General features: G+C 34.7%; 2 protein-coding genes across 2 annotated transcripts; one reads left to right on the top strand and one right to left on the bottom strand.

Moving 5' to 3' along the window:
* Positions 1–3,584: 3,584 nt before the first annotated feature.
* Positions 3,585–5,936, top strand: lepa (leptin a). Its single transcript, XM_019126325.2, has 3 exons — positions 3,585–3,948; positions 4,901–5,097; positions 5,200–5,936. The coding sequence occupies exons 2-3, from the start codon at positions 4,951–4,953 to the stop codon at positions 5,566–5,568; spliced, it is 516 nt and encodes a 171-aa protein (XP_018981870.1). The 5' UTR covers positions 3,585–3,948; positions 4,901–4,950; the 3' UTR covers positions 5,569–5,936.
* A 740-nt stretch (positions 5,937–6,676) lies between these two features.
* LOC109112171 (RNA-binding protein 28-like) lies at positions 6,677–16,300 on the bottom strand. The gene is given in 19 exon segments (XM_042744360.1): positions 6,677–7,131; positions 8,910–9,027; positions 9,110–9,354; positions 9,458–9,532; positions 10,155–10,301; positions 11,737–11,892; positions 12,751–12,815; positions 12,945–13,077; positions 13,163–13,239; positions 13,329–13,438; positions 13,553–13,619; positions 13,833–14,014; positions 14,096–14,168; positions 14,293–14,364; positions 14,599–14,691; positions 14,809–14,884; positions 14,974–15,095; positions 15,175–15,342; positions 15,955–16,300. Coding segments are annotated over 19 exon segments (2,235 nt in total). The 5' UTR covers positions 16,073–16,300; the 3' UTR covers positions 6,677–6,993.
* Positions 16,301–21,141: the final 4,841 nt, after the last annotated feature.

The following is a 21,141-nucleotide window of genomic DNA, read 5'->3' as shown; positions in this document are numbered from 1 at the left end:
ATATTCTTTAGTTTATAGAACAAAATTCGTAATATCTTTAATGCAAATATTAAAATATTAGGGTCTGTTGTATAGAAATAATACAAATCCAATTTTTTTCTCTTCAATTTCACACAGTACTGCATTATGGAAGCTTGTTTCTGAAACAGAAGTAAAAAAAAATCAATAAATAATAAAATTACAAAATAAAAGTAAGTAAATAAAGTTATTTCTGACTCTTTTTTTTCTCACAATTCAGAACTGCAAGATGTTAACTCCAAAGAAAAGTTAAAAATGTGAGACATAAACACAATTGTGAGATAAAAAGTCACACTTACCCTTTTCTACTATTTATTTTTACCATTTTTTTTATTCCATGGCAGAAACCAAAAAAAGTAAAAAAAATAAATAAATAAATACAAAAATGAATTGCGAGATAAGCTCAGAATTCAGAAAAAAGGTCAGAATTATGAGACATAAACTTACAATTTTGAGATAAAAAAAAAAATCTGAAATGTGAGATGTAAACTTTTTCCCCCTCAGAACTGTGAGATAAAAAGTCACAAATTCCTTATTTTATTTATTTATTTATTTATTTATTTAATTTTGTGGCAGAAATTGGTTTCCATATTGCATTGCTTTCATTTTGAATCTAAAATTTCCAAATACAGCATTTTTAGTTGTTAACTGTAGTAGTTTGATTATGTGAGAACATTTAAAATCATAAATTAAGCTACTAATAAATTAAGGTGCAGTTTTACTAAAATACTATGGTATGCTTAGATAATATTGTAGAATGAAAATACTATGATTTACGTTAATCATTCATAACCATAGGCCTAACATCGCTGAACCATAGTAAGGTGTGAAACTACAGGTAATTTACTCTTCTTCCTTTTTTACATTGTCTGCTGAGCCACAGCATGTAAAAATACACAATAATGTTTTGCATGTAAAGTCTGAATGACACAAGGATTCATAGCAGCATTCCTGAACAATCTGTGTGCCTCTCACTCTCAGTCTCTGGAGACCTAGAGAAAACTCCAGCTCCAGGAATAGAAACACACATACAGTTAACCTCCCTAAAATACCAGAAATAGCACACACTACAGGAATAGAAACATTTCCTCTGTGGTCCTGTTTGCTGGATTCCCGTAACTTTGGCTGTGCGTGAAGAATCACATGCTCATTGTGAATGGCGGAAACCAGGTGTCAGGTTTAAAATAATTAGTACAACACAGAGCAGATGTGGCGCAACATCTGGTTAACTGTAATGCTAATGCAAAAAGAGTGTCTGAAACGCTAAATGTACACGCAGCTGCACATGTTTAGCTGGTCGCATGTGGCTGATCCTCCGGTGATTTGCTGTGTGCTGCTGGATGTAGATTTAAATAATAAATACTGGTGAGGAAATTTCCCAGTGGTTCATGCCATTCCAGCAACTCATATAATAAATCATTGCATCTTCCTAACTCTTTATCTGTGGAACCAAAACGTTACTCACAGTCACAATTATCGGAATCCAGGTTGTACATTTGTGAAGAAAATGTAAATATTACTTGGCAGTACAAATCTATCTATCTATCTATCTATCTATCTACAAAGAATAAAAACAATAAATAAAATTAAAACTAAATTAAATAAATAAAAATCACACTGTAAACTGGAGTCAAATAGAATGCCCTAATTCCTGGTGTACTGTGTATATATGGTGTAAGGAATACAAGATCAAAAAAAGCTATGTTTTCCTAGGACCAAACAAAATTATTTTAGATTTGTTTTCATTTAGGTGTAAGAAATTACTTGAAAGCCATAACTTAAGTTTGTTTAGACAGTATTTGTTATTACGCCGTACAGGAAACTTAAGCTGGTTATCATTGGCTTATAGATGAAAAGAGACACCACATTTTTCAAAAAATTGAAGCCAAGGGGAGCAGTTACATGAAAAACAACACAGGCCCAATGATTGAACCTTGAGGAACACCACAGTCAAGAGGAATGATAGAAGATGAGTAATGCCCTAATCAAACAGTAAAACAACTTTTTGACAAATAAGAGCAAAACCACCGTGTTGTGGTCAACAAAGTCAAATTTGGGTTAGGTTAGGTTTGAGAGAACAAGAGCCACAAAATAGAAGTAAATAAAAGAAATATACTATATATCTGCCTGTCTGTGTCTATTGTTTGTTCTGTCTGTCGTTCTATCATTCTATCTATTATTCTATCTGCTTGTTTGAGAGATTACAGATAACATTTCAAAATTCTAACAATGAGATATTCAGTTAGTTTGTATCAAAACTTTATGTATCCTCCTTTAAATTGATTGTGGCGTTTCAGTGCAAATTATCCAAACTGTAGTTGTGTTGCAAAACTCAGTCACAGTGTGTTCAGCGTGGGGGCTCTGATAACTCGCTTGCAAGAGACCTCACAAGATCTGTACATTACATCAACCTGACCACCCACACTTGGGCAGTCCCATGACTCACAACACCAACACCTGACTACACAATATGCTAGATCAATGTCTGTGAACCTTGTTGGGGTGTCATGTGTCTCAAAACAACAACACCTGACTACTGATCTACTTATTAGCTCATTAAAGGTGAATTGGCTGTGTAAACCATACTAAAATAGAAGGAAAATATCGCTTTGGGTAAACAGGAATGCTAAATAATGGCAGTGCCATCTGCAATGGTGGATAGCCAGGTAAGTGAAGTTCTTTATGGAAGCTTTTATTAAAATGGGGTCTGTTGAGTGCTGACTTAAGCTTCCATCTGAAATAGCCATAGAGTCTGTAGAAAGACGCTGTGAACAAAAATCCAACTGCCACACCGCAGTTAGCAAAATGAAATGACTGAAATTTTAAAGCTCTTCATATAGGTAAAAAAAAAAAAAAAACTTATTTTGGAGTTTTGATGTGAAAATCAATCCAACTCCGCTTCTGTGTGAATCACAATATTACAAATTTGATTCCTAGCTAAAAAAAAAAAAAAAAAAAAAAAAAAGTCTGGAAAATGGAACCTATTTGGAACCTTAATTTTTAAGAGTACAACAATTCAAACCAGTTCATCTTGAGTGTCAAATGGTATCACAAAGTTTAGAGCTATTGTTCTCTTGGTGTGAGGAACATTTTACAAATCTTAAGAACCTTTTGTGGAATGCCAGAGTTCCAATGGATGTTCAGTGTACTTTATGGAACCATATGCCAATAAAGAACCCTTCTTTTGTAAAGAGTGTAACTGGCAACAGAACTGGTCTGTCTAGTTCTTCTGTCTATCTAATTTGAAACCTTTTGTGTCTCATTCATATTACAATATTTACAATATTTATATTCTTTCCCAAATATTCTCCTCTCCATCTGTTCAGCATTCATTGTTATATTAAACGACAGAGCGTAGTGGCTGCCCCTGACTGTCAATGTTGTAAAGCTACCATTAACCGCAGAAGACCAGCAGGAAATTCTTGCTAGTCATTTCAGCAGGGAACATTTTTTGAACATTTGCTCTTTATTGCACTGTTTAAACTAATAATACTACATGTACTAATATATTTCCAAAGTCTATACCCGCAGTATGCATTTGTATAAGAATCTACTCAATAAGTGGGCATGAAATTGTTTTATTAGTTTGGAGAGTTCCTCAAAGTGCATCCCTTGGGGACAATTCTGTTGTAAGACAATCTTCTTGTTTTACAAGCTACAAATCCATAGTGAATTGTAACATCCCACCACAGTTACCATGTGATCAGTATGTATTACAATGACAAATATTTGAGGTACATGCGTGTGTGAGATGGGTTTGTGTTGTGCGTGAGGTGCCAGCGGGGGTGTTGTCCCCTCTCATGCTGTTCTGCTCTGGGATAATCAGGGAAGGAAAGGCTGAGGTGATTCACACATGAGTCAACAGCCATCAGCTATATAAGCCTGACCACTCATGGAGCCTGGGCATCATACAGACCTCAGATCGCAAAGGTAAGACCCCTTCGCTCTCTCTCTCCACTCATCTGCAGCTCTGATACACTGGTGTTCTTAACTAATGATGAATGGATTTTATCATCTAACTTTATTTATAGCCTTTAAATTGCTTTTTTATCATTTACATTATGGAGAAATTAAGTGTAATTTTCCACACAGGGAATAAAATAAAGATTACAGTGCTTTTGGAATGAAGCAATCATTGTTTATACAAGGGCAAAGTGTTTTTGGGGGAATTTACCAGATATTGAAATCCAAACTCAGTCACAGAGGCTGTCGTTTTGTACATTTGGGAGTGAGATTAAACATACAGAAGGCTTAATTGCTCGATGTTGCAGACTGAAGAGGCCTAGGCTTTGCTGACATGCTCATTGTGAGGGATACAGGCAACTTTCATGTGCAAGGAATCCACTTTTTAATGTCATATAATTTTATTGGACGGTCTGTTTTAATTTGAATAAACAGTATGATTTAAGAGAATCTGATATCGGAGATTAAGTGTCATGTACAATCCAGATTAACAGAACTATCAAGCCAGGATTTCAAGGCTGCTCAATCCACTTCACCCTTTCTAGATAGAAAATACACTTTTGTAATAGAATTTTGCTACAAGTGATTTCTTAATGCATTTTTAGAAAAATGCATATATTGAAAAATTATGCATTTTTCAAATAAATTGTATTTAGGGATGCAGATTTAGCCTAAATTAATCTGTTATTCTATAGAACTAGTTAGCGAGGGACCAAATCCATTCGCTTTGTATACTGTTGTACTTTTTTTAGAAAGGTTGTATTAAAAGTGATTTATTTTTCTTATTAATGGATTACATCTTGGATCACAAGATTACTGGGGGGGGTTCTGCATTTTTGATTAAATGAATGCAGCCTTGTTGGGCATACAAGACTTCTTTCATGTATATTAATATCAAAATAATGCTTACTCTTTTCAGCAGGTATCGCTGCTCTGTTGCAAAGTTAAAGACCACTCAACACAAGAAGCATGTATTTTTCAGTTCTTCTCTACCCCTGCATTTTGGGCATGCTCAGTCTGGTTCATGCCATCCCAGTTCATCCGGATAGCCTGAAAAACCTGGTCAAACTGCAGGCAGACACCATCATCCTCAGAATCAAGGATCACAATGAGAAGGTAACTGGTTAAAACTCAGTGAACTCGTTTGCAAGGCTTCTGTTCTGTTAAACTCCATGAAATGATTCATATAGCCATGCTCATTTGTGTCTTCTCTCACAGCTGAAACTATCTCCAAAGCTCCTCATTGGCGATCCAGAACTTTACCCTGAGGTTCCTGCTAATAAACCCATCCAAGGTCTCGGGTCTATCGTGGAGACCCTAAGTACCTTCCACAAGGTTCTGCAAAGGCTGCCCAAGGGGCATGTGAGCCAGATACGCAACGATTTGTTCACACTTCTGGGTTACCTGAAGGATAGAATGACATCTATGCGTTGCACACTCAAGGAGCCAGCTAATGAGAGGTCACTGGATGCTTTCTTGGAGAACAACGCCACCCACCACATTACTTTTGGGTTCTTGGCTTTAGACAGACTGAAACAGTTCATGCAAAAGCTGATAGTTAATCTGGACCATTTGAAAAGCTGCTAATTTGGTAGCATTATAAATATACTATTTATTATATTTATTTAAAACCATGTATATTTATAGTCCAAAGCAGCATTTTGGCACATTTTGAAATGTATAAATTTATTCCCCGACATTAAACAGTAAACTAAAAACGCTGTTGTGACGTCATGGCACGCCGAACAATTTGTCCTTACTACGTAAACACTAGCAATCTGATGTCTGCACACATTTCCATGTCATACTTCATGCTGTCTGCAGAATGACATCAGCATTTGCTGGGCGTGCTCAATGATGTCACTGTGTTTACTAGAAGCAGCGAGGTCAGACTCTGCTGGGAAACTGGAATCATGTTCCTATTTTACTTCTTGCTGCAACACCAGCATTGTACACTCTCAGAAAAAAAGGTACAAAAGCTGTCACTGAGGTGGTACCTTTTCGCAAGGTATGAATATGTACTGTTACAGTTCTATGTACCTATAAGGTACTAATATGCACCTTTTAGTGGTTAATAAGGTAAATGTGAAGTGCCCCAGTGATTCTGTACCTTTTTTTTCTGCGGGTATGGGGGGACTCATATTTTCCTAAACAGTATGAATCTATGCACTTTGAATATCCTATTGTTAGTTTTGTATTGTGTGTATTGATGCATTTTTATTATTATTTTTTTATATATAAAATGTTACCAATAAAAGAAATTCTAAGTTACATGGACTTTTGCTATTTATTGTGGCTCTGTTTATGCCAATGCAGTTTGCGTATGTTTATGGTCATTGCATCATTGAAATCTATCAACAACAGGCTTTCTTTCACTATACCTGTCCTTTTTAAATACTATATCAAATATTATTTTCTGAAATTAAATTATTCATATTGGCCATAAGCAACCCTGCTCTAGACATTTCAGTCATAAAAAAAAAAAAAAAACCTGTGGTTGGTTTTTTTTTTTTTTTTTTTTTAAACACAGCAATAAAGTTTTGTCAGACTTTATCAACAAGGGTGCATTGCATAACTTATTTAACAAGGGATGACAGGAATTGGCCACTGGCATTTAAATCATGTCCACCTGTTGTCAATGTTTGAGGAGGGCAGTTAAATAATGACAGCTAAACTAAGTCCATATTGACAACAGTTTGCGATTCATCCTGTCTTTGTAATGTTTAAAAAAACTCTGTGCCAGAACAGCAGGATACATGAAACTTGGCGTGGAACTCTCTTGACAAACATATGTAGTTCAAAAGACATCCCCACAAAACAGTGTGTTGCATATTGGAACCATCTCTGCATTGTTAAATCTATAAAGGAAATACTTCTGAGGCAAACAAACAAAATCGAATGGTGAAAAACTGACTTTTTCCATTTTAAAAACTCAAGAGTCAAAAGTATTAAATTTAATCGTCCTCTGAGAGGTTTTCTAAATTTTTAACATGTTCTTTCAGTCTCACATGTTCAGCAGAACCATTTGCTCTTTTTGACTGCAGTCTTAGTATTTGATGTTCCCATTAGTTTCTTTTTGTACTGGTTCACCAGTGTGTCAAAGCGGACATCCTCTCTGCTCTGGAACTTTCGTTTTGCAGGTTTGCTATTCTGCAACAGAATAAATACAAAATTACAACAGATAGATAACAATGGGTTAAACTGGTGGAACAACCAAAAAGTATACATCTAATACTAAAATCCATTCACTGGTTGTTGATGTTTGTACATGCCGTGATTAAAGACGCCACTGTCAGCCGCTTCAGAGTTCCTGTTGCTGGTGTGAATGCAACCAGGAAAACGGCCCGAGGGAGAAATTGGTTCTCTAGGAACTACCCTGCTGGCTAGTTTCTAGAACTACGCGGTGCAAAAGAGCCATATATACATCCCATGCAGTGATTACAGTTCCCACAAAAATAGTCAGTTTTATTCAGTTTTCAACAATGATAAGAAATGTTTGCTAACCACCAAATCAGCATATTATAATAATTTCTGAAGGATCATACAGCGCTGTAGAGTGCTTAAAATTCAGCTTTGCCATTACAGGAATAAATTTTAACAAAAAAAAATGTATTTTAATTAGGCTGTCAGTTTAATGCGTTAATTAATTAATTATGGGAAAAAAACGTGATTCAAATATTTTAACACAGTTAACGCACTGGCCCCGCCAATTCATACAGTTGACAAATATAACGCAGGGCAACAACTTCATTATGCCCTAAAATTCAAGATATTGGGGCAATAAATGTCCCTGTATGAGTTTTTTTCTCATTTATATCATATGATAAGCAAAATGTCGATATATCATGACAAGCAGTGAGAGCAATATGACACAAGTGCAGTTTTTTCACCAAATATCACGAGTTTCAATGTGATTTTATACATCAGCTCAGTGCAAGAAGTTAATATTGTGTTGTTTTTTTGTACAATTTTGCCACAAAAAATATTAAGGTCAATTCATAAAGAGAGCCATTTACTTTATTACTGAATTAATCAACCGTTTGAATGAATCAAATGAATAAATCAATGACTCAAAGACATTTACCGCCACCTGCTGGCAGTTTAAGTTTTTTCTTTAGCGTATCATTGAGTCAAGTTAATAATTTATTTTTTTTATTATATTTATTGTTATATGTTATTAGTTTGTTTTTTTTGATATTTCTGCATTTACTGTCCTCATTTACTCACCCTCATGTCATTTCAAACCTGTATGATTTTCTTTCTTTTGCACAACATAAAAGAATGTATTTTGAAGACTGGTGGTAACCAAGCTCATTTGGTTATCAATGACTTTCATTGTACAAACAAAATTCTGACATGTTTCTCACTTTCTCTCTTCTTTTATGTTCCATAGTTTGTGTTAGGCTGTTGCAGCCTAAATGTTTGTGTGTAATAAATTTTACGATCAATCAAATAAAACATTTCTTTCTGAAGCTACAATCTGTAATGTCTACTTGATACTTTCTAATTAAACACAATAATAGCTTTAAATTATCTTTAGTGGTTAATTTTACAGCCAAATTTAATTTGCGATTAATCGGCACATCATGTAATTAATTGGATAAATAAAATTAATCGAGTGACAGGACCAATTTTACTGTAATAAAAATAATGATAATTATAATATATAAAAAACAGAAAACTAACATTTCAAATAATAATAATAATAATAATAATAATAATAATAATAATAATAATAATAATAATATGTATTTCTATTAGGTATAATTTATAATATATAATTACACAATAATATTTAATAATATTTAATAATTTTAATATACAATAATATAATTTAATATTTAATAATTAATAATTATAATATACAATTATATAATTTATGTAATATTCAATTTAAGTAACTATCTCTCTTCAACTCTTTGGCTTACCGGTTTTCTGTTCATGCTAGATTTCTCAATGAAAGAAGAGCCCTTTCTCTCTTTCCTGCTGGGCACTTTCTTCTGTTTCTTGGGTTGTATCATGGGTTGTTTCCCTTTATCGCGTTTCCTGAGGAATAGTGTGAGGGTCATTGTACATGACAGTTTTTTTATTGTTGAATCAATGGTGCTGGTTCTGTTTTGAGTTGTACCTTATCTTTGGGCCTCTGTGTGAAGGCATGTGCAGAACCTTGGGCCGTTTTTTGCCGTCCTTCAGTTCTACATGCTCCACCTCTGGTTTGGTCATAAAGCCGCTGTACTGTCTTCCTTGTTCTTTCTCCTGTTTAACAACATTAGCTGCATTTGCTTTGCTCAAGGGTCCTGTCTTCTTCCCCGAATGCTGCTGCAGCTGCGGCAGTTGCTCTCCTTTTTGGCTACTGCCATTTTTGAGTTGCTTCTGTGGAAAACGCATCAATTTTGACAGTTTAATTTAAGCCATTTAATTTTGACATTTTCAAAACGTCACATTGATGGGAAACTAAGATGCAGCTGAGCCTCACCTTGCTGTTTTCCAAACGAATGGCTTTAAGTTTCAGCTTCCTTCCATCCTCCAGAGAGAACTCCACTATGGGTCTCTGACGGGAACAACAGTCAATGACATCATCAAACATTCATACTTCACCACTGGTCTTTCTCAATCCTCAGCTGTTGCTCAATGCTAAATCTTTTTCTAATTTATATTAAGTGAAACAGCTATGAGTCTTGGCCACAAGTGCTTGGGAATAGAACGATTCATCTTATTTTTGAGAAGTTACATTCAATACAGACCAAAACACATTCCATTGAGCATCAGAAGAATGCATGTTTATAGGACGTGTGGAAAGATTGACAGACAAAACAAGGTTTGATTCATTCTTTAGTGCGTTCCTTTGTCCTCTTTTCCTTTGTCCTGCTGTGAAGCTGGCAATAAAGCCCTTAATAACAGGCCCTCAAAGTGTGTTTACACACCAGCAAGCTATAGCTAATATCGCCTAATACCGTTCCCTAATGCAATGGCCCTGAACATACTTCTAGGAATTAAGACAGACACCTCAGTGGCCTGTTTGCCTTTCTAGGAATAATTCAACTTGAAAGAACAACAAACAGGTTATCAAATATCCCTTTTTTCTACCACTTCTCTCAGCAAATAGTGAGAATCAGTTTCCAAATAAGGCCTGATTCTGGGATTTGAACAACAGCGAATTTGTAGTGGTCTACCTTTTGGGGTCCAAAAATGTCTGGGTTGTTGTTGAGGTGACGAAGGGCTTGTAGAGCATGCTCATGCTCTTTAAACTCCACAAACTATCCCAGAGACTTGCCGATCACCTGACCACAAATAGGCTTCTTGTCATACATCACACGACACTGTAGGCACATATATAGAGAAATAGACAATCTGGAATTCTTGTTAAATATGAATAAGTTATGGCATAAGTTAACAAAACACTGATGTAAGTTATGCAGTTAAAGATGATGTTGGCGATTTCAGTCATTTAGGTAACACAGGGTTTCTGCAGGTTTTCTGAATGTAAATTTAAGGCTCCAGGTGTGTGTGTTCCCTGCTGTGTGTGCATAGTTGGTGGCAGCTCTAGTTATACTAGTAATGTCTATATGACATACAACATTGGCTGTATGTCACGTCACTTTTTCATAACTTTTTTTTATTAAGTATTTTAAGTTTAAGTAAAGAAATGAAAGGAACACATTTTAAGTAGAAAAATGAAAGGAAAAGTTTGTAATTAGAAGTTTGATATTGATATTTATTTATAGATCTAAATTTTACTTCAGCTTTCAACCGCTAAAATATGGAAATAACTTTTTTTTTATGTTCTTTTTGATCTGACTAGAAAAGTGGTGTTGTTTTTTATTAGTTTTTTTTTGTTTTTTTATGATGAAAAATACTTTTACATCAAAATAGATGTAGTAAACGTCTTTTTCATTTCTGAGAATTTGATATAAATGTTGTAAATTATTAATAATTATTTTTTTTTTGTTGTTATTTAAATTTTATGATTACATTTTAAAGTTTATGAACAAAACAAGAACAAATTTCTGTCAATGGACTCATAAAAATCTACTTTAAAGGGAAAACATGTTTTCATGCACCAACAGATCTTTGTTCTTGTTTCAGGCATCAACTTAATTTTGTTCAATTTTTCAGAAAACTAGGGTTCATGTGTTTAATTTGCATCTGAAGATTGTGTATCTTGATTTAAAGATGTTTATATATTTGTATTGAAAAACAAAAACACTGAGGAAGCCTCTTTTTTTGCAGTGCATGCAACATTTAATGACTTTACACATGTATTTTATTTAGTTTAGATTTATTTATAATTAAAAAAAAATAATTATATATTGTATAGGAATATATTTTTTTTTTTTTTAGGATTGTTTTTTTTTTGATTTTAAAATTGATTTTTTGGCAGAGAGAGAGTTTCTAATTGGCAAAGCCTATCACAGAGGTTGGTGATATTCAGTGATATCTGTCAAGTTATAATGACATTTTGTGTCTGGCATTACTCAAGAAGTAAATAAACACCAGCTTAAACCTATAGACAACCGCAAGATTGTTGGTTAGAACCCTGCAAAAGCATGAACTACAACAATTGCGCCTTTTAATAAGATTTTTTGGATGACTAACTAACACACTGACTAGACAGTGAGACCCAAATAACATAGTTCTGCCCTCTAGTGTTTCTAGGAAGAACTGTGAGAATACTATTATTCAACATTGTTTTGAATTTTGGTTTGCTATTAGTTGTTTTTTTCTAGAACTTGGAAGAGAAAAGCAGTACTTTACCTCAGCAATGCGGACCCCTTTACCCCCAGCAGCAGAGAAACAGAGCTTCTGAAGTTTCTGTTGATCCACAATCTTAGGCAGGTTATGAACACACAACCGTGTTTTAGACACATAAATGTTCATGTCCTTTAACTTTGCCCTTTTCAGTTCCTCAAACTGACAATACAACAAACAAAAAAACATGTTAAACAGAAAACATGCAGAAGAAATACACTTTGGCCCCCTTTACATCTGGAATCATTATAAAGCACGTAATAGATAAAATAGATAACTTATTTTTTATCTGCCAAAGTGACAGAAAGCATATTTTTTTTTTTTGTTTAATTGACAATTTTAAGTGTAATGTATAATATGTACGTGCCATCTCTCATTTCGAGTGGGAAAGTGTAATCAGATCTCTAAGTAACAATAACAAAGATTATACAGCCACCATCTGGATACAAAGTGCTTATTAAAGCCAGGTTTAAAGAGTGCCTTTTATTTGTTCAGGAATATGAACATAAGAGAAACAGCTTGCAGTACTGATTAGGATTTACACAATTCAATATTTATTATTAAAATTTAAATTGTGAATGATTTTCTTTCACTGAAATAAAGATGAAAAAACAAATATTAGATGGAAAACTTTGAAAAATAATAATAATAATGAAAAAAAAATTATGTTGCCTTGGCACTAAAATTAAATACTTAAATGTCTCAAATTAAAATGTAAATAAAAATGTATTAAAGCCACAAAATATTTGAGTGAAAAAATAAAAATGACAAAAGCAAATTTACTAAACTAATAAAAAACACATTAATTGACAAAATTACTTAAACTAAAAATTACGTAATTAGTTAAGTATTCCACAAAAATAAAATTAAAGAATTAAAAATAACAATAAATACTATTATATATTATACATTATAGAGAGAGAGAGACAGACAGATAAACAAATAAAAAATAACACTGATCAGTCATATTTAAGAGTTAATAATGAAAAAGATGCCCAAAGTCCCACTCTTCATACTCACTCTTGTCCTCTTGGCCAAGTCAGTTTCTGAAACTCCCTCTGCAGTCTTGGATCCAGGACGAATCACTGGAGAAAGTTCAAGAGGTAACCGGTTAAATCAGGTGCACATACACACTTCACTGCTATTAGATAACCCATTTTAAGCTCTGTTATTGGTCAGCTGCCTGGCAGCATTTTGTGACTGGCTTTACTCACAGCCCTCTCTGGCGAGGTAAAGTTCGGAGCCTGTGTGAGTTTTCACTTTCTTGTCCTTGAATTTGACAGCGTCTTCTCTGTTTACTGCAGGCAGAACATTCAATCTCCTTCCATCAACCCTAATGCCACCAAACTGAAATGCACATATGCAAAACAATAATCCTGCGTTTACTGGTATAATAACGTATAACTCTTACAACAGCTGCAGGACAACTCACTTCTTTTTCATCTTCAGCAGCAGCAGCGATACATTTGTCTGCCCCTTCTTTACTTTTGAACTGAGCAAAAGCACAACCTAAACACAGAAACACGGAAAAAGAGAGAATTAATTTAAAGAAAGAACTCTGAATCCATACAGGCCGGGGTTTTGATGACTGAAGCTACCTTTTGAATATCCGGTGTCCACGCTCATCACCACACGTACGTATTTAAGCTCACCAAACTGCAACAACACTTCTTCCAAACCCTCTTCATCTGTGTCAAAGGCTAGATTTCTAACAGGACCCAAATTGAAGATACGTCAATAAAAATATAAAATAAAAATATTTAATTAATAATTTGTTATTGATTTTTTATTGATTATGAGTAGATCCTTATATGATTATCACCTGATGAAGATGGTTCTTCCCTCATTCACATCCGAAGGAAGAGGGTCTCTCTTCTTCTTTGGAGAAGCTGAGGAAGGAGATTTATAGAGTCATTTACAGACATGAAAAAAAATTGTTAAAACCTTAAAATTAAGGTAATAACATTTTCTAAAACAGAAAATATAATTTAAATCTGAATATTAATGAAAAATACAATTTCAATCATTCTAAAACAACACGATATGGTACAGTCATAATAAAACAACACTGCTATAAATAAATAAATTAATAATACAGTTACTTTTTCCCCCAGTGTCATCAGAGTCATCATCTTCAGGTTCACTGGCATCACTGTCTGTCTGCTGAGATTCAGACTCATTTTCTGCATCATCCTCTTCACTACTATTAGCTTCATCATCATCATCCTCGGATGCCTCTTCTTCTTCTGACTCAGAATCATCCTTTTCTTCCTGTAATGTGGGCTTCACAGACAGACCTCATGTTAAATTCAAGGAATTCATCTAAATTTGCACACTTTAGATTTGTTGCACTTCCTGTACTTACTTTTTTTTGGCCTCTTTTTCTTTCCCGTCATCTCCTGCACCTTTAGAATTCACATTCTCTTCTTTGATGGTTCCTACAAGATATCCAGATACACTTCAATACAAAACCTAGAGGGTAGATGCACTTTCAAAGCTTTTTACAACTAAATCCACATAAATAAGTGATGCTGATGGAGTTTAAATGAAAATTCACATTACCAGCTGCTCCTGCTGATTGGTTGGCGAGATACTTGTCTTTTGCAATGGCCCAGTCCACAGCCACCTGTCTGTCTGTGAGAAAGGATTCAGTTGCATTTTGTGAAACTAGAAGTGTCAATATACACACCTAGTCAAAAGTTCGGAATGATTAAGATTTTTTTTCATGTTTTTGAAAGAGGCCTCTTCAAGGCTACATTTCTTTGGTATACAGTATAACAGTAATATTCTGAAATATTAATTAGTTTTAATATAGTTTAAAATGTCATTTAATTCTGTGGTGGTCTTCAGTGTTAAGAGAAGACTCACCTTTGATCTCCTTCAGGTTCATCGCAGCCAGAGCTTTTCCAGCTTCTGCCATATTCTTAAACTGCACAAATGCAAAACCTCGCTTCTTTCCGTCTGCACAAAGATGATGGCATCAAAATAAGGTGGATGGCCGTATGAAAAAAAAAATGGTAAAAAGAACATAAGAAATGCTTAAAAACAGTCAGGTGCACTTGTTGGACAAATTTTAACCTGGTTTTAAGGGAATCTTGGCCTCCATCACTGTTCCAAACTCAGAGAAGATCTGTTTTAAATCATCATCTTCACACTGCATATAAAGCACATCAGTGCATGAGCCAATATCACATTTCAAAAGTCAAAACTATGCATTTACAGCATCAGTATTTAGTTACTTACCTTAAAGCTGAGATTTCTGATGATCAGACGAGCTTTCAGTTTGATCTTCTTTATGCCTGTTCTCTTTGCAGGACTTTTGGTTTCTGTAGGTTCATGCTTTGGTTTCTTTTTATCTTCTGAATCTGCATGAACAGTTCAGACTCATTTATAAAAGAGTGTTAAAAACAATCCAGGAGTAAAATATAAGCATAAACATCTAACCTCCTTCTGTTTTTACTTTCTTCTTCTTTTTCTTATCATCAGGTTTTTTCTTGGCCACGGTTACAAATATCTTCTCGCCTTCATATTCTCTGACTTCTTTTATGGCCCGCTGTGCATCATCTTCCATTGAGAATGTAACATATCCAAAGCCACGACATTTTTCAGTCTCTGCAAACAGCACACATTGACATTACTAATAAACCAGGAGACCACTAATACAGGAAATTCAGACCTATACATTAAATTTCACATTTGTGATGCATTTTTCTACTCATGTTTGATGGGTCGAAAAAGAGTAGTTGATGTACACTACAGTTCTAAAGTTTGGAGTCACCAGGGTTATTTATTTAAGAAATTCATTTTTATTCAGCAAGGATTCACAAAATTGACAGTAAAGGCATTTCTAATGTTACTAAAGATTTCTATTTCAAATAAATGCTGTTCATTGAACTTTCCATTCAAATAATTAAAAAAATGTATCAAGGTTTCCACAAAAAAATATTAAACGGCACAACTGTTTGCAGGATTGATAATAAAAAGATCAAATCAGCACATTAGTAGTGGTGCTGAAAATTAAGTTCTGCCATTCCAGGAATAGATAACGTTTTTAAATATACTGAAATAGAAAAGTTATATAAAAGTCACATTATTACTGAAAACTTTGTATGTCACAAATATAAGAATAAAGCACCTACTTTCACTAACTCTTCTAGAAAAGACATTTGTTTGTTCCTTTAAATAACACCCAAACCACTATATTTTAAACCCGTTAAATCTCACCTCTGTCCCTGACAACAAAGCAATTCTTCAGCGGTCCTATTTCAGAGAAAACCTCAGCCAGGTGTTCATTGGTGGCTGTTGCAGGTAATCTCCTGACAAACACAGTGACTGCAGGCATTTTCAACACGCGTTCAGCTCGACTGTTCACCACAGCCGGCGAACGTCTCTAAAACAGCGCTCTTTATTACAGACTCTGGCAGATATTGTCATATACAAGTCGCGATAAAGTAAAAGATATTGTCATATGAATGTCTGTAAACAGTGCGATAGCAATAAAGCACGTTTTCTCACATGTTACTTTAGGAAGTTGTCAAGGTGGAGATTCTTCGTTTGTGTGGCACTGCGCGCTAAGGAACAGCACTGACACCCGCTGGTCTGGAGAAGCATGCTTTTCTGAGTAATGATAATGCTGACACGTCAAGCCCAAACAAGACACAAGATCACCGTAAAAGTAGTCCTAACGACTCGTGTGCATATGTTTGTTAGCTTTGTGGAAGGAACAGATCGTTAGTCGAGAAACGGATCAACTGATTGACCGAATGAATATTTGCAATGAACCACTTTTTACAAAACGACAAGAGGGTGCAAGGAATCACATATCTTTTCATTCAATTATGTTTTATCATTATTATGATTGTGTTTGCTGATAAAAATGTATATATTTTATAATTTATAATTTTTATATATAATAATATAATATATTTGATAATTTTTTACTAAATTTTAAAGGGGAAAACATCCGGAGACTGTGGCTAGTTCTACGGAGAACTTCTGAAAACAAGACACTGAGGTCAATTTTATTTGCGCCTGCTGCGTGCTAGTTTAAATTTTTAAAATACATTTTACATTTAGTTAAAAAAAAAAGAGTCAGATTCAGCTGCTTTTATCATTTAATATTACTGCATTCTGCTCGTGGTCATAAGAGGGCGACAAAATCCATTCAATTACTTAATATCCTATTGCCATGATTTTGCACGCTGTAGGATACATAAAAAATAAAAAATCACAGATGGTAGTAATTATAAATGTTTATATATATATATATATATATATATATATATATATATATATATATATATATATATTTATAAATGTATTAATAACTTTGTATTGTACATATATTGTTTGTGTAGTTTAAATATGAAGTGGCTGACATAATATTCTATTTCCTTTAAGCTTCGCTCCATGACAATGTCACAGACGTCTTCTGTTTGGCTAAAATCATTGCTCTGAAGTAGAAACCTTGGAAATTCTGCAAGTTTAGTACACGTTGGTTAATTGTTTCAGACGTGACCAAGTCAAAATGTTTGCCTTAACACAAAGGTTAATTCTCTTTTCATTTGTGTTGGTATACCTGATCATCAGACAGACATCATGTCTCCTTTGTCACCCTTTCCCATAATCCCGTCTGGTAAGTGTCTTAGCCCAAAGTGTGGGTTAATCTACCTCCGAAGGACAATTACCAAGATGCGTGCATAGTGTGTTCATTAAAAAGCTTCTGAGGGTTTCATCATCTCCAATATGGAGGGGACAAATGCATTCACATGACACAACTGTCTTTTATCTGACCTTGGAGAACAGAAAGCAACAGAGAAGATAGAGAACTCTCCAGCAGAGAGAGAGAGAGAGAGACCAAGAGACAACGGTGGCATAGCAGAGACTGGCTCCAGGCCCAGTCACACAAGTGCCCAGCAGAAAGGATCTTACAGCACGCAGTGTGATGAGTGTGTTTGTGTGTTTTCTTCGCTTTAGCACTTTGGACACACCCATCTGTAAGTATCAGCACAATTTTCTTATCATACAGTTTGCATATAGTGTGCATTATTTATTTGAAATCTATAAGGCCACAAATGATGCATGAAGGAGACAGTGGTAATGCTGTGGTTTGGGTAACATATAATGATGATTTACTTTTTAGGCTGTGATGAGAAAGACTAAATCATGTCATCTAGTGCAGGTGACTGAAGGTGAACAGTCACAAAATGGTTTTTACAGTATTCCACAGTATAACCAGAATAATGTGTTGTGAAAATTGCAGATTTTCTATAATTAGCCTTTAAACATCACTATAATGTTATTGTATATTGCAAACACATTCAGATAAAATTGCAACATTCGAAAAACGTTTGATTTATGGTTTAGCAAACTTACATTTGGACAGAAACCATTTGAACGGGCACATGTTTGTCATACAAAAAAAAAAAAAAAAAGCTTTGATCATTTTCCAATCAGAGAATTCAGATTCTATACAGTCTGTTTTTATGTCAAACAAGATTTATCTTTATGAAATGCTGTAATATCATGGTCATACATTAAATCAAATTTGACTATATTTATTACTTAATGAATGTTCCTGATCTTACTGTAAATTACAGTAGTCATAATAATATTAATGATGATATAATAATCAATGGATTAATAGACTGATGGAATAACAATAAAGAATCATTTTAAACAATAACATTTTAAATTGCTAACCAATTTTTGTTTTCTTGTTAGTGATATAATTGTTTTAGAGCTAAAAATGTGTAAATGGTTTAGAAATGCTTATGGATGAAAGCATATTTGTTCGATTTAAAATGAAGTACATTTTGGTATGAAAATTCAACAGCTATCGAATCACCGCATTTAAAATAAACTGCCAGGCAATATGACTGTGGGTAAGGCATGCTCATGTGTAGATTCATGTTTTCATTGTTTATAGATTTATGTAATAGCGAGTTGCATTTATGATCACAGCAGGATACTGTCATGCTTCTGGTGTTGACGCAGATTCTGTAAATGGGTCATACATTTCTCTCTCTGGTGGTGCTTTAAAATAAGGTTGTAGGAGGGGAAGTTATGAAAGATATTTTTCTTCCGCTGATTTGAATGACAGGACTGCGCATTGCAGAGCCAAACATAACAGCGCTAAACACAGAGGAAAAACACAAAGAACACACACTCATAAGAAGTCTATCTATCTGAATGTAGACTAAGGCTAAGGCTAAGGCGGAGGACAGCAGAGCAGGACAGTGGACAGTGGGATATTGTATGAACCCACGCTGGCAGTGTGTCGAGTGGGAGAGTTCAGACTCATGTGATGAGGGACTGATGAATACAAATGATTTCTTTTCACTGACTGAATCAACCCACCACTACACACAGCAGAGCATTTTTATTGCCACTGTTGGTAGACAGAAAATGTTTACTTTGCTTACTAAGCTGCCCTACTTTATCTGTGCTTTATATATAAAAATAGGTTGCTAAAGTAGTAGTTATATAGTTACAAAAATCTTTTATAGTAACTTATTTAATAATCATAGTAACTGGAGTTTTGTAATGAATTCTAATTGTTCTTTATAGTAATATGAATTAAATGGTCATAGTGTTCGACTGATAACTTATTGTTTGAATGTGGGTCAATGTGGGGTGCAATGACTTAAAATGGCGTGTTACTACTGGTGATGTGAGCATCAGTGCTGTTTCTCTAATGACAGCTGTGCTGTAATGCTGTGTGGCTGAAGAACAATCATGTCTACAGTATTGCGTAATGAACACATCTGAGGGACACATGTGCGTCAGACAGTTGTTAATGAGTACATGGAAAATGTAGAAGATCCATTTACAGTTGTTTTAAATTAAGGCACAAAAATGGTGATAGCATCTTGACTGATGTACACTAGTATGAGCCTCAGTTAAGATATGTGTGTGTGTTGTGTGTCTCTCTTTCTGTGTGCATCATCACAAAGAGGGATAGGCCAAATGCTGCCAAATCGTTTATACCAAAGAAAACCTATAAGACATAAACAATTAAACTTAAATTCACTCTTATAGTTCCATAATGTCTTGATCATTGTTCATTATTGTGTGGGCGTTTTCCTGGGACAGAGACCATATGGAGGGTCTCAGCGGTGGGTGTGAGACACTAGACTAGAGGGAGGGTGGGTGTTTACCATACACAGGCGTCTTATGGGTCATCCGACATGAATCTGCATAATATGCTATGAGCGTCATTAACAACTCACAAACTTGCTATTACAATGACTAATGAGAATTCGCTGTAGATGAGAGGAAAAATCTCATCTTAAACTGAATGAACCACGTTCCCATAAGCCACATGATCGACACTTTAAACGTGACACTTCTAATGATGTTTCATTACATTAATGGCGTCGGCAAGATCAAAACAAAGAGCGACTGTTTCTGTGAATATCTCGAAACATCGAGTTGTTATCGAACAATGTCAAATAGCCTACATATCAGAGAATAATCGCTATTCTAAACATTAGTGTTTCCTTCACTGCTTGAATTTTCAGGGCCATAGCAAACGAAAACTAATTTAACCCGTTTGTGTATGTGAGTTTGCAGCCTCTGTTAATAAGATAATAATATATTTTAAAAACACTGGGTATCGCGAAATAACGACAAGAAACGTCTTTCTGTTGAGTTGTCCATGCGGACTTCACATAAAAACAACATACAACAGACCAAAGCAGTTTGAATCACGAACATGATTAAAAACATACAGCGCGACCAAGTGTAATTTGATTCACGAGCAAATGATTCTTATGAGCCGGTTCCATTTAGTGAATCAAAACACTAGTGTAGTCTGATTCCCGAATGAATGATTCTTCATCAGCTGGTTCTTTTTAGTAAATCAAAAGCATACAGCAGCAAGAGTGAATTACTAATCTTTTTTTTCTACTTCTTCCTTTTTTTCATTTTATTCATAATTAAATGCATGAAATCTGGCCATAAAGTTCATAATAATAATTTGATGTGGAAGTCTACTTATGTGTGTTAAAGCTCTAATGTAAATTACATGTTATATAAGCGATATAAGATATAGGCTAGCCTATAAAAAGAACAAGTTCATTGCATTTGTTTCTGTTGTGCTGTGTGTGATACTATGCACTTTTAAGATTTATGTTTTGATTGTCAGCACAGGCTGCTTTTTCCAATTGCCTGTTGACGTGGACAATTCATATTTCTTCCTCATCTCTGCACTAACCAGATAGACATATTCTTTCCTTGCCTACAGGCCTTCCCTTGCGTAAGCACTCATTCTCACAACCCCCCAATTACCCTGCCATAACCCCGTCTGTGGCCATATCTTCTACAACCCAGAAGCATTAATCATTCCATGAGGCCGATTCCTTTGTCTGTGGGTCAGCTTCAGATGCCTGTGCAAAGCCATACAGCCCA

Source organism: Cyprinus carpio, chromosome B18 (genome assembly GCF_018340385.1).
Source record: "Cyprinus carpio isolate SPL01 chromosome B18, ASM1834038v1, whole genome shotgun sequence".
NCBI lineage: Eukaryota > Metazoa > Chordata > Actinopteri > Cypriniformes > Cyprinidae > Cyprinus > Cyprinus carpio.
This window is presented reverse-complemented; position numbering and strand designations above follow the sequence as displayed.